The sequence below is a fragment of the Akebia trifoliata genome, chromosome 6 (assembly GCF_017979445.1).
Source record: "Akebia trifoliata isolate Shusen 1 chromosome 6, ASM1797944v1, whole genome shotgun sequence".
In the NCBI taxonomy this organism is placed as follows: Eukaryota; Viridiplantae; Streptophyta; class Magnoliopsida; order Ranunculales; family Lardizabalaceae; genus Akebia; species Akebia trifoliata.
In genome coordinates, this window is record NC_141380.1 from 24779854 (window position 1) to 24792976 (window position 13123).

General features: G+C 34.1%; 2 protein-coding genes across 2 annotated transcripts; both read left to right on the forward strand.

The window, feature by feature from the left end:
- The first annotated feature begins 7243 nt into the window (after window positions 1-7243).
- Window positions 7244-8582, forward strand: LOC147400477 (putative mediator of RNA polymerase II transcription subunit 26a). Its single transcript, XM_086444597.1, has 4 exons — window positions 7244-7642; window positions 7840-7908; window positions 8061-8146; window positions 8333-8582. The coding sequence occupies exons 1-4, from the start codon at window positions 7244-7246 to the stop codon at window positions 8580-8582; spliced, it is 804 nt and encodes a 267-aa protein (XP_086300723.1).
- A 6-nt stretch (window positions 8583-8588) lies between these two features.
- On the forward strand, window positions 8589-10516 carry LOC147400478 (putative mediator of RNA polymerase II transcription subunit 26b). The gene is made up of 6 exons (XM_086444520.1): window positions 8589-8789; window positions 8977-9048; window positions 9283-9368; window positions 9552-9879; window positions 9976-10069; window positions 10186-10516. The coding sequence occupies exons 1-6, from the start codon at window positions 8604-8606 to the stop codon at window positions 10308-10310; spliced, it is 891 nt and encodes a 296-aa protein (XP_086300646.1). The 5' UTR covers window positions 8589-8603; the 3' UTR covers window positions 10311-10516.
- Window positions 10517-13123: the final 2607 nt, after the last annotated feature.

Sequence of the window (13123 nt, forward strand, 5' to 3'; positions counted from 1 at the left end):
CCTCATAGCTGCGTTGGATTGGGCCAACAAATTCAAGAGTCAAAGAGCTCAAGTTGTGGAAAGGTTGTACTCTTCTTCAATTCATCATCATTTTGAATTAGCAGCGGTAGTAGGTGATGGAGATGAAGATAAAGATATTGGAGGAGGGTTTAATAACAATACCAAGGGTTTTGATATTGGAAGTGCTAGTAGACAATAATAAGCATATCAAAGGTTCCCTGACCTGGCCCTTGGCTAGTAGATGGGGTTGTTTCGAAGACAATTTACTAGGGTGGTTGTTATGGTGACGAGAAATCAGCCAAGAGGAACACACTGCAATGCCTCGAATGGCTCAATGGAATATGGAACTTAGTGTGGAGGTCGTATGCCCAAAACAACTAATAAGTCAAACCATTGTTCAAGTCCTTGGAGAAGGTGAGTGGAAAGGGGGTGGCCTAGCTCTATATCCATCGGATGGTCATGCTCGACTACTTGATTGGGATGCCTACATATTCGTTGGTCATAAGCAAACGAATAATGAATGACCGGGTAGTACATGTGACGTATAACCCACACCAGGTAGCTCTACAACTCCGGTGTGCTCAGGATGTTCCCTATGCTTTTAGAAGGGAGGAATGATTGACGACCAAATATTTGAAGAAGGTATACTTCGATTGCCCAGAGGTAGAGACGGTGAAAGTTGCAACGGACGGCAGGGTTGGGGTAAAGACCCCAGGGTATAATGGATATCTTCAGCATCACGTAAAGACTCAGTGCTTCTCCCTGTCTTGGATCTTGAAAGGAAACTCAAGAGATGGCACTGGTGCTTAGAACATCCCTACTCACACCTCATGGACGTTGAAAGGAAGCTATTTGGTAACCGATCAAGTAATGGATTGGGGTGTGATGTAAAGGTTGCTGGGAGACCAAGATTTTTTGGGAACTTGAAGATGTAGACGATATTGATTTCGAGGTCAAAGAAGAAGAAACCAAAAAGCAGGCTGACGAGGAAGAGCGAGACAAGAAGTAAAAAAAGGTAAAAATTCAGGCTATTGCAGGGTTTGAGGATGAGGAGGTGAAAGTAGGGAGAAGAGCCCAATAATGGGGCAAAAGAGGCCAGCAAAGGTGACTATGGCCAAAGAGCCTAGCCAGAAGAAAAGAAAGAAAGTGGTTGAAGCACTGCAACTAGTTGACAAGCCGATGGAGAGGTAAAGAAAGTAATTATAAACATATATGGGCCCCGTTCAGCAACAAACATTTTGACAAACATTTTGGCAAAACATTTTTCAAAACATGGGTTAGAGGTCTTGGAATGGGCTGATTTTTGGTGAGGATGATCTCTACGGTGAGGAGATCATCCTCACCAAAAATCAGCTCATTCCAAAACTTTTACCTCCAGTTTACAAGTTGAAAAATCGTGGACCGTCCATTTTTTGTAAACCATTTTTGATGGGGTTAGAAGTTTTGGAATGGGCTGATTTTTGGTGATGATGATCTCCTCACCTTAGAGATCATCCTCACCAAAAATCACCCCATTCCAAAACCTCTAACCCATGTTTTGAAAAATGTTTTGCCAAAATATTTGTTGGTGAACATTTCCATATATAAATAAATAAATATATATATATATATATATATATATATATATATATATATATATATATATATATATATATATATATATATATATATATATATATATATATATATATGCGTGAAAGGAAATATGGAGTGACATGGTCCTAAAATAGTTTAGAAAAATAAGTAAGATAGAGGATAGTTCATTGACGCTTTGAAGCCATGTCAATCCATCGGGGCTTAGGTTTTGTTTTTAAAAATTTTAAAAGTTGTATCTTCGTTGAATTATTTTATAAATTTTTTTTGTAAATGATCTCGCTCAAAAATTTCTCAATTTTTAAAAAGATATTTTTCAAATTTATCTACGAAAAAATATTTTTTGTCTGTTTAATGATAGTTTTAACATATTGTTTAGTGTAAGGTTGATGATATTTGTTGGAGGAACTATTTTAAGAGTGCTCCCAAGATTCAGACATCTTTGAGGTTATCGAATATGGAATCCTCATAGCTGCTTTGGATTGGCCCAACAAATTCTAGAGTCAAAGAGCTCAAATTGTGGAAAGGTTGTACTCTTGTTCAATTCATCATCATTTTGAATTAGCAACAGTAATAGGAGATGGAGATGAAGATAAAAATATTGGAGGAGGGTTTAATAACAGTACCAAGGGTTTTGATATTGGAAGTGATAGTAGTAGTAGTGCTGTTTCTGATGGTGATGGAAGGAAAGATATTAGTGCCCTTCAGATTGGTGATGAGAAGAATGTGAAGACATCAAGCAATATTAATGACCACTTTGTTAAAGAGGCCACAACATCGAAGGAGGAGATTAAGGATGAGACTTTGATTGTTGAGGAGTATCTAAGGATCAAAGAGCGTCTTCTTCTTTCCAATAATAAACTTGAGGGTTGCCTCTTTACATTACTACTAGCTAGTTTTAATAATTCTGTTCTTGGTTCTCTAGAAGGATTCAATTGCGTATTCTCAAATTCGGATTTATTTTTATTTTTTGGCGGAATTTCTATTGAAATATTGAGTTTGGTTTTAAGAAGTTTTCCATTTTAGGGCTTTGTTTGGTTAGATTTGAAACTCTGTTATTAAATGGAGGATTTAATTTATTAACTTTGGTCTACACTTTCCATATTCTTTTGTTGGTTCTGATTAAATAAGCAATTTACACTCTGATGGGTTGGTGATGGAATCATTATTAAGGAGGCTTCAATTGATGGCTATCTCTGTCCAAACTCTTTAGGTTTGAATTCTCAACCAAAACTTTTGTTAAAAATGTTGTTTCGTGATGTGGGTTTGATTTTTTATTCATGTTTTAAAAAATTGGATTCTCTCATTTTCTTCTTTCATTCCTTCCTCGATGTCTGGAGAAGTTAGTGGACTACTACTCATGCATGCATGGAGTTCCTTTAATTAATTTTCTGATGATTTAATTTGCAGGATACAAAAATTAGAAAGCTTGTTAATTCTCTTTGGAAGAAGCATAAATCAGAGTAGATTCGTAACATTTCTCAAGCTCTTATCATGTATGATCAAATAAAATGACCTTATTATCACTTTAATTAATTGCATGTATTTGTTCTATCCATTCTCTTCTCCAAATTGAATATTTGAATTGAATGATGGATAATAATATGAAATTGCTTGTTGATTTACTAATTTAATCTCAATGACCTTATTGTACTCTTCTTCACCTCATCATCATTTTGTACGCTTCTTCCTATAACAAGGAAAAAATAAAAATGGTTTTTTTTTTTTCTTTTTGAGTCCATTGCCACACATGTTCATATATGGTGCACAAATTTCTTCAAAATGAAGAGTCATTATTAATGGTACTGATATCAAGGGTTGTTGAACAAGTCATTTTCAATTTATTATTATCATTTTATCTTATTATTATGGCTTGTGAGCAATTGGATATTATTAATGTGGACTTTGATTTAGTATGATTTTTCTAGGTATTCTTTCATTGATGGATTTGGAGATTGTAGGGTTGTTGAACAAGTCCAACCGAACTTTGGTTGACCCCAGCTCAACCTGATTTTGAAGCTCAAGCTCAAGCTAAGGTTGGATAAACTAACTTAGGTCCGATTTTGTTGTTTTGGATACTCACTTTAGGAGCAGAACCGTATGATACAGATGCAGCAATCATTAAATGAAATGGATCAAATATTATCGACCATCTTAGTCGATCCAAATATCATCAATTAGGAATCCAATCCGAATCATAATTTTAAACCCGTCAAATTGAATCAAAAATCAATTGAATGGACTCACTCAAGTGGATTTTGTGGTTAAAATGCAGTCAAAAGTTTGATGGAATCACCTTCTCAAGTCAATTCCAACATTATTGAGTCAACTCAGCAGTTTATATTAGTCAACTTGAAACTGCAACGAATCAAGTAAAAAACTCAACAAAATTATTTTTAAAATATTGACTCGTCCAGTTTGATTCCCAAATTTTGGACTTGACTCGACTCAATGGGCATTCTAGTTGAGTTGAGTTTTGACACTATGCAACGCTAGGTATTATAATTTGAACTGACAATATCCGTACTTAAATTTGGGGTTAAAATTGAATTGGAATTGGGTATATATGACTCGAGAAATAGGGCATGATAATCACGCCAAGGATAATTTCCAATTGTTGGATTTTATGCCAATCCTAGTTAAGTGGATTTTTTATTTATTTTGTCAAAAAACGTTACGAATCAAACTGATAAGAATTACTAATCAAGGATGATTTACGGCTTGTTTGTTTGGGCTTTTTTTTGCTCTTGCGGATTTTAAATGAAGTCCAAAACAACTCTTAATGAAAGTTGTCCAAGAGAGATTTCTTCGAATGACTTTTGCGTGAAGCCAAAAACGTAAAACGATTCAAGTGTAATTATCAAAATACCCTTCATCTTTAATTAAATTTTCAATCAAACTTTACCTTTAAAAAACGAAAGGAGATTATCAAAATATGCTTCATCTTCCAAAATACCCATCATCTTTACCAAAATACCCTTAATCTTTAATTAAATTTTCAACCGAACTTAACCTTAAACAACAAAAAAAGATTATCAAAATACCTTTCATATTTACAAAAATACATTTTATCTTTCAAAATAGTTTTCCTCTTTATCAAAATACCCTTCATCTTTAATCAAATTTCCAACCAAACTTAATTTTAAAAAATGAAAGGAGATTACCAAAATACCTTTCATCTTTACCAAAATACCCTTTATCTTTAATTAAATTTTAACCAAATTTAACTTTAAAAAATAAAAAGAGATTACCAAAATACCCTTCATCTTCAAAAATACCATTCATCTTTAATTAAATTTCTAACCAAACTTAACCTTATATAATTAAAAAGAATTATCAAAATACCTTTTATCCTTACCAAAATACCCTTCATCTTTAATCAAATTTCCAATCAAATTTAACCTTAAAATACATAAGATAATTATCAAAATATCCTTCATCTTTAATCAAATTTTCAACCAAATTCAATCTTAAAAAAATAAAAAGGGATTATCAAAATATCCTTCATCTTCACCAAAACACCCTTCAATGGCCCTAAAGTTTGCCAAACATTGTGCAAAACACTTTTCAAAACATGAGTTAGAAGCTTTGGAATGAGCTGATTTTTTGTGAGGATGATCTCTACAGTGAAAAGATCATTCTTTCCAAAAATCAGCTCATTTTGAATTTTCTAACCCTAGTTTACAAATTGAAGAATCGTGGACCATCCAATTTTTATAAATCACTTTTGATGGGGTTAGAAGTTTTAGAATAGGCTGATTTTTGGTGAGGATGATTTCCTCATCATAGAGATCATCCTCACAAAAAATCAGCTCATTCCAAAACTTCTAACCTATGTTTTAAAAAATGTTTGGCACAATGTTTTGCAAACTTTAGGGCTGTTGAACAGCTCCCATATATATATATGAAATGTTTAGCAACAAACATTTTGCAAAACATGGGTTAGAGGTTTTGGAATGGGCTGATTTTTGGTGAGGATGATCTCTACGGTGAGGAGATCATCATCACCAAAAATCAGCCCATTCCAAAACTTCTAACCCCATCAAAAATGGTATACAAAAAATGGACGGTCCACGATTTTTCAACTTGTAAACTGGGGCTAGAAGTTTTGGAATGGGCTGATCCAACTTGTAAATTATTGAAAAATTATATAGTGTATATGACTCATCCAAGTTGATTCACAAATTTTGGACTTGGCTCAACTCAATGGACATTCTAGTCGAGTTGAGTTTTGAAACTAGGCAACGCTAGGTATTATAATTTGAACTGATAATATCCATACTTAAATTTGGTTATTCAATGTAGTCCAAAACAACTCTTAATGGAAGTCGTTCAAGAGGAGCTTCTTCAAATGGTTTTTACGCGAAGCCAAAAACATAAAACAGTTCAAGTGTACTAGTTATCAAAATACCCTTCATCTTACCAAAGTACTCATCATCTTTAATCAAATTTTCAACCAAACCAAATTTTAAAAAATAAAAGAAAATTATTAAAATACCCTTCATCTTTATTAAAATACCTTTCATTTTTACCAAAGTACTCTTCATCTTTAATCAAATTTTCAATCAAACTTAACCTTAAAAAACCAAAGGGAATACCAAAATATCTTTCATCTTTACCAAAATACTGTTAATCTTTAATCAAATTTTCAACTAAACTTAATCATAAAAAACAAAAGGAGATTACCAAAATACTCTTCATCTTTACTAAGATACCCTTTATCTTTACCAAAATACTCTTTATCTTTAATTAAAATTTTAACCAAACTTAACATTAAAAGATTAAAGAGAATTAGTAAAATACCCTTCATCTTCCATAAGGCGATTACTACCAAAATAACCTTCTTCTTCCAAAAAGGGATTACTACAAAAATAACCTCCATCTTTCCCAAATTATACTTTAAAAAGATAAAAAACAATTCATCATCACTATTTTATTACCAAAACATCCTTCATATTTATGTGGATATTGGATTGTGAATTTTGAAGGTATTTTCTTTATTAGAAAACTTTCATATGTCCATTTTAAAGAGAAGACGCTGTTGAAATTTCGATAGAATTATAAAATTTATAAATTTATTTAAATTAAAATAATTATTTTTATAATTTTTTAATATAAATTTATTATATATATAGTGTAATTATATATTTATTAAGGTATTCTAGTAATTTTTTGTGCTTTTTGAGTGTATTATCAACATTAGAGGTATTCTAATTATTTTACTAGAATTCAGTAAATTAAAATTATCAAAAGGACATCAATTTCTAATTTATGTGTTTCTCTAATGAACAAGCTTCTTTTGAATATAGTTTTTCATATTCTAGACTTCTACTCCTTTCAAAAGACAACTTCTAGAGTTATAACTAACTTTTGAAAAGATCAAACCTTTTTTAGTCATTTTTTTATTCTGCTTTTCTCACTCTTACTAACAAAAACAAAAAATATCTGAGATTGAGACACAAAGTCACTCTCTCCTCTCGTCTCTTGCTCTGTTACGGCTCTGTTTCCATTTTTTTTTTTCTCCATTGCAATTCTCTCCATTAGGGTTTTTATTTTTTACCTCAAAATAACAGTTGCACGCGGTGGTGAGAAATTAATGGCTACTCATTTTGGGTATCTTGACGATAACTGGCGAAACCATTTTAAGACGATGGATAGTTGGCGTAACTTCTTCAAGTCTGCTCCTCATGATTCTGATATCTTTGAGGTTATCAAATATGGAATCTACATCGCGGCTTTGGATTGGCCAAACAAATTCAGGACTCAAAAGGATGATATTGCTGAGTTACTTGGGTTTAACACTAACACTATTGTTTCCTCTGGCTCTGATGGTGATGATGATAGTGAAAACTGTACTGATGATCAATATGAGAGTGATCATGATGATGATGATGCTGATGATGAGAAGAAGAAGAAAGTGAAACAACCAATTGTTGAACAAGTGGCGACATCATCAAAGGAGGAGAATATTAAAAATGAACGTTCAATGGTTGAGGAGATCAAAGATCAGCTTCTTCTTCATCTTCTATCCAATAATAATGATGATCAGGTTTCCTAGTTATCTCTTAATTAATAATCAACATTTTTCTACTTTAATTTTACTAATTATTAAGTTCTCAATGGTTGGTTAGAAAGAAAAGAGTCAATGGTTCGATGTTTGCTTGGTTACATACATATTTCAATTATTATTATTTTTTTTCTTTTTTAATTTGTTGGTTCTAACTTCTAACTGGTTGTTGCTTACAGTCTGATGGGATATTGTTGAAATCATTAAGGAGGCTTCAATTGATGGAACTCTCTTTTGAGACTCTCAAGGTTTGAATTATAATCTAATGTATATATTACTTGTAGTTAATCCCCAACTAATTACAAATTTGGTATATCTTTTAAGTTAAGTTCCTTCTCATTCTGATGTATTGGATACCACTTCTCATATACATAATGGAGGTCCTTCAATTAATTTTCAGGATACAGAGATTGGAAAGCTTGTCAATTCTCTTCGGAAGAAGGACAAATCTAAGCAGATTCGTAACATTTGTCGAACTCTTATCATGTATGATCAAATAAAATATATGATATTATTATCACTTTAATTAATTAATAGGTTATACATGCCATGTTACTTAATTTAATGGACTACATCAGCTAATTAGCAAACTCTGCTTTTGTCTATTAATTCATTTTTTTGAAAATTCTTGAGTTGTTTGTTTTTTATCAACTTTAAATTTGAATATTGCAGTGGGTGGAGGAAAGTGGTAGACAAATGGATCGAGGCTACACCAACTATTATATCGGATTGTGTTGTCGATTCTTCTAATAAAACCTTATCTCTTGTTGACAAAGAAAGGGTTTCTAATTGTCAAAACCACTTGGAATATGATAAAATAGACCTTCTTAATACTATAGAGCTCTCTCAGCCTCAGCCTAAGGTAGTAGTAATCATAGTTTTTCTTCATATATTAATTATAATTATTCAAAGTACAAATTAATGACTAAATTCTATTTTTGTTATGTGTGATCATAAGAATGATGATGAAAGGAAAGATACCAATGATAAAAAGAATAATGATCATGATCATGGTAATGAGAAGAACGTGAAACGAGAGATCACGGCATCAAAGGATGAGAGTTTGAATATTATTGGGGAGGTTCTGAGGATCAAAGAACATCTTCTTCTATCCAATAATAAAGACGAGGTTTGTCTCTTTACAAATATATTAACTAGTCTATATTTCCAAAAATATTCTCCATGTTTGTTTGGTTACAATTTGAAATTCTGTTGTTTATGTATCGAAGATTTTATTATCTTTTGCCTACGTACTTACATAATTTTTTGAATTTAATTTTATTTGGTTCTAATTTTTTGCTGGTTGTTGCTAACAGTCTAATAATGGGGTGTTGTTGGAATCATTAAAGAGACTTCAATTAATGGCTATCTCTGTCCAGACCCTCCAGGTTTGAATCCTTAATTAAAACTAAAACTTTTGTTACAAACAAATCTTGTTTGTTGATTAGGATTGGCTTGAATTGTATTCATTATTTTAAGAAATTGGATTGGATTCTTTAATTGAATTCATTTCTTTTTTTTCTTTTTTTCCTTCTTTCCTTGATGTCTAGAGAAGTTCGTGGACTACTTCTCGTGCATTCATGGAGTTCCTTTAATTATTTTTCTGATGATTTAATTTATAGGATACAGAGATTGGAAAGGTTGTCAACTCTCTCCGGAAGAAGCACAAATCAGAGCAGATTCGTAACATTTCTCAGACTCTAATCATGTATGATCAAATAAAATGATCTTATTTTCACTTTAATTAATTACATGTATTTCTTCGGTCTATTGCCTTCCCCTACCCACAATTGCTAGATGATTTACCAATCTAATTATGCTTTTAGAATTAACACAACACATCCTTCCTCTTTAGAGTTTAACTATATATATATTTTACTGTGAATTGCAGTGAGTGGAAGAAAGTGGTAGATGAATGGATCAAGGTTACACCATCAGCTATCGAAGTTAGGGACCAACATGAACAACCCTTTGTTCTAAAAATACAACCACCTCATGATAATGCAAATGTTCTCACCAACAATACAGAGAACAACAATGGACAGTATAATAGGATGACAACAGTACAAGAACCTGCTGTAATCAGACCCTCCAAAAGTACTGATGATTCAGCAACGCTATGTTTGGGGCACCAACCCACTAACGATAAGAAGAAGCCACAGTTGGAGGGACCAATTGCATTCAGAATTCAAAATAAGTCCACCTCTGTTCAACAAGATGTAAGTGTTCTAAGAGCAGGAATATTTTCTTTTCTAATTTTCAATTTCAACCCAAATTATATATCCATCTAAATTTCTCATTTGTTCTACTATTAGAAATCGAAGAATTCAGACGAAGATCCAGCTTTACTACAAAAACTGGAATCTGCAAAGAGGAAACTGCGGGAAGGCTATCAACATGCTGAAAATGGTTAAACTCAACACCCTTATGAGTCCCCAAATAATTTTTTTTCTTTTATTAATTTTTAGGCAACCTGTGTTGTAGGCAATCTGATGGATTAATACATTTTTCTTATACATATACAGTTAAGAAACAACGGAAGATACAGATCGTGGAGTTGCAAAAAAGCAAGACAAAAGGCCGTGTTCATAAAAGTCTCCTTGTACGGTATGGGAACCGCAACCAGCATCGGATGAATGGATGGTGGTAGCTAGTTTCTCATATTTTACTGTTTTAAGAATCCAAAACAGTGCTAGCTTATTGCTTTGACCTGAGTTGTTGAGTTTTGGCAATGGAAGTAAGAAAAAGTTTATACATGTATGAAAGTGTAATAGACATAGATAGAAAATTTTGATGTGTTAATTAAGTGTACTTAATATATATTGAAGGGATTTTCATTTAAGTGTATTACAAACTGTGTGTACAGAATTTAACTATTGGTGTTAAATTAAAATGAGTTCAAAGCTAACGGAGATGTCCTGAATCAGTTGTAGCTAACGGAGCTGCGTTCTGTGAGAGCTGTGTTGTAGGCCATTTCCTCAATGCTAAAGTCCCTTTGACAGTGGTAAAGACTAACATGGAAAGACTTTGGAAACCAAAAGGTGGCATGGAAGTTCGAGGACCTCGAAGATAAGTTTAGAGTCCTGGAAAATGGCCCATGGTTTGTGGGAGGGAAGCTGCTGATTACCAGGCCTTGGAATAAACTGATTGAGTTGGATAAAAGGGAGGCAGCTAAACTCCCTGTTTGGATTAAGCTTTACAAATTACCCAAACAATTTAGGACAGTAGAAGGTCTCTGGTGTGCTGCAAGGGCAGTAGGGAATCCTCTCTACTTTGATATAGCTACGGAGGAGAAGAAACGCTTTTCCTATGCTCGTGTATGTGTGGAAATATCAGCAGAAGATGACCTCCGATTGCTCACAGAACCAAGCCAATGTGGGCAGCCAAAACTTAATTTTTTAGTATGCTGAATCTCATCTTCAATCTTCTATTGTGTAAGCAAGCAATAAGATTGGTACCTTTGTGTTCTGTTTCATTGGTTTTTCTTTTCTATTTTATTCTTTTGATTCTTGGCTGTTCTTGGTCCAAGTTGTGAAGAAAGTAAGTTTTCTGCAACATTTTTCCTTTAGAATTTAATAAACAAAAGTTTATTTACTTTGTCTGCCATTTTTTTGGGTTCTCCTTGGAGAGCTTTGATTAATTACAGAAGGTTGTTGCGTTTTGTAGCCAGATTCATCACTTGTTCTTCTCCAACCCTGTGTCAGTTGGTATTAGAGCCAGATTAGACATGACTCAAAAATGACATCCTTCGGGAGAAGTTCATGAACGTGATGATGCAGCAAGGCTCACATGACAGATTGAAATCTTAACCCAACAGATGGCCGCTTTGACTGCTGTGGTTACACACTCAAATAGGGTTCCGATGTGGAATCGGAAATTTCTGAAACTCCCTTTGCTGATTGCCGGGTGAGGCGGAGGGAGAAGTATGAATCTAGGAGAAGGGAATCTGGGATGAAGTCTGACATACTTGATTTCCATGGTAGTTACCTTTCCAAAAAAAAAAAAAGGATTTCCATGGTAGTTTGCAACCTAAGGAGTTCTTGGATTGGATCAACACAGTGGAAGAGATCCTGGAGTTCAAGGAGGTACCTGCGACAAGTGAGTTCCTTCGTTGGTTGCAAAGTTCCGAGGACGAGCTGCTACTTGGTGGCAACAAACTAAGCTTACTCGATCCAGATAGGGTAAAACAAAAATATGCACATGGGAAAAACTAAATAAGCAAACACGTGAAGCCGTCTTGCCTCACAACTACGCGAGGGTTTTGTACCAATGGTTGCAGAACTTACGTAAAGGTGCCAGATCTATGGATGACTGCACAGAATAATTCTACAAGTTAGTGACTCGTAACCACCTAACCGAAAATGCTGAGCAACTCATATCTAGATATATTGGATGTACAGGGCAAGCAATCCGATTTTCTTCTTCATAATGGTTTTCTCTTTAAAGGTAAACAATTATGTATTTTTAATTCTAGCTTGAGGTTGAAAATCATCAAATAGATGCATGATGAAGGGCATGTAGGAAGAGACAAGACATTTCAGCTTGTATCCAATTCTTACTTTTGGCCAACTATGCGCCGAGAAGTGTACCGGTTCATCAACAACTGTCGTATCTGCCATATGGTCAACGGAAAGGCAACTAATGCACGGTTGTACTTGCCTCTTCCTGTTCCCACCCAACTATAGTCTGACATGAGCATGGAATTTGTTTTAGGCCTTCCCCGTACACAACAAGGAATTGGCTTATGTGTTCGTACTGGTTTATCAATTTCAAAACTGGTACACTTCGTTGCTTGCAAGAAGACTACGAATGCCGTACATGTTGCCCAACTATAATTTCAAGAAATTTATCGTCTTCATGGTCTTCCACATTCTATTGTGTCCGATCGTGACATTCAATTCCTTTGTCACTTTTGGAGGTTATTATGGAGACTCACCAACACAAGAGTCGACTTTAGCAGTGCCTACCATCCTCAAAATGACGGTCAGACTGAGGTGTCAACTGTTCCTTGGGAGACTTGTTACGCAGCCTCGTAGGGTCTAATCTGAAGTCATGGGATCAGAAGTTATTCTAAGCATGATTCGCATACAACTGCACTGTCAATAGAAGTACAGGTTTCAGCCCCTTTACCATCATCTCAGGATTTAATCCTCGATCACTGCTAGAATCAAGTTGCTGGAATCCAAAGTTAAATACAAGGCTGCAACTGATCAAAAGCGTCGACATGTGGAATTTGAGGTGGGTGACTTTGTGTGGGCTGTCTTGACTAAAGATAGGTTTCCTGTTGGAGAGTACAATAAACTTTGTGCTAAGAAGATTGATCTGTTGGACATTATTGAGAGGATCAACGCTAATGCCTATCGTTTGAAGTTACCCAGCCATATGGACACATATCTTATCATCTAGAGATCGTTCGAATCATCCAAAACCTCTTTCGTGCATCAATCTATTAAAGTAAGTCTC

Excerpts from the sequence above, each read along its gene's own strand:
- LOC147400477 (XM_086444597.1), top strand. The coding sequence starts at position 7,244 with ATGGATAGTTGGCGTAACTTCTTCAAGTCTGCTCCTCATGATTCTGAT. Across the intron at positions 7,643-7,839 it reads CCAATAATAATGATGATCAG|TCTGATGGGATATTGTTGAA; the intron begins GTTTCCTAGTTA and ends TGTTGCTTACAG. Across the intron at positions 8,147-8,332 it reads ATTTGTCGAACTCTTATCAT|TGGGTGGAGGAAAGTGGTAG; the intron begins GTATGATCAAAT and ends TGAATATTGCAG.
- LOC147400478 (XM_086444520.1), top strand. The coding sequence starts at position 8,604 with ATGTGTGATCATAAGAATGATGATGAAAGGAAAGATACCAATGATAAA. Across the intron at positions 8,790-8,976 it reads TATCCAATAATAAAGACGAG|TCTAATAATGGGGTGTTGTT; the intron begins GTTTGTCTCTTT and ends TGTTGCTAACAG. Across the intron at positions 10,070-10,185 it reads CTATCAACATGCTGAAAATG|TTAAGAAACAACGGAAGATA; the intron begins GTTAAACTCAAC and ends ATACATATACAG.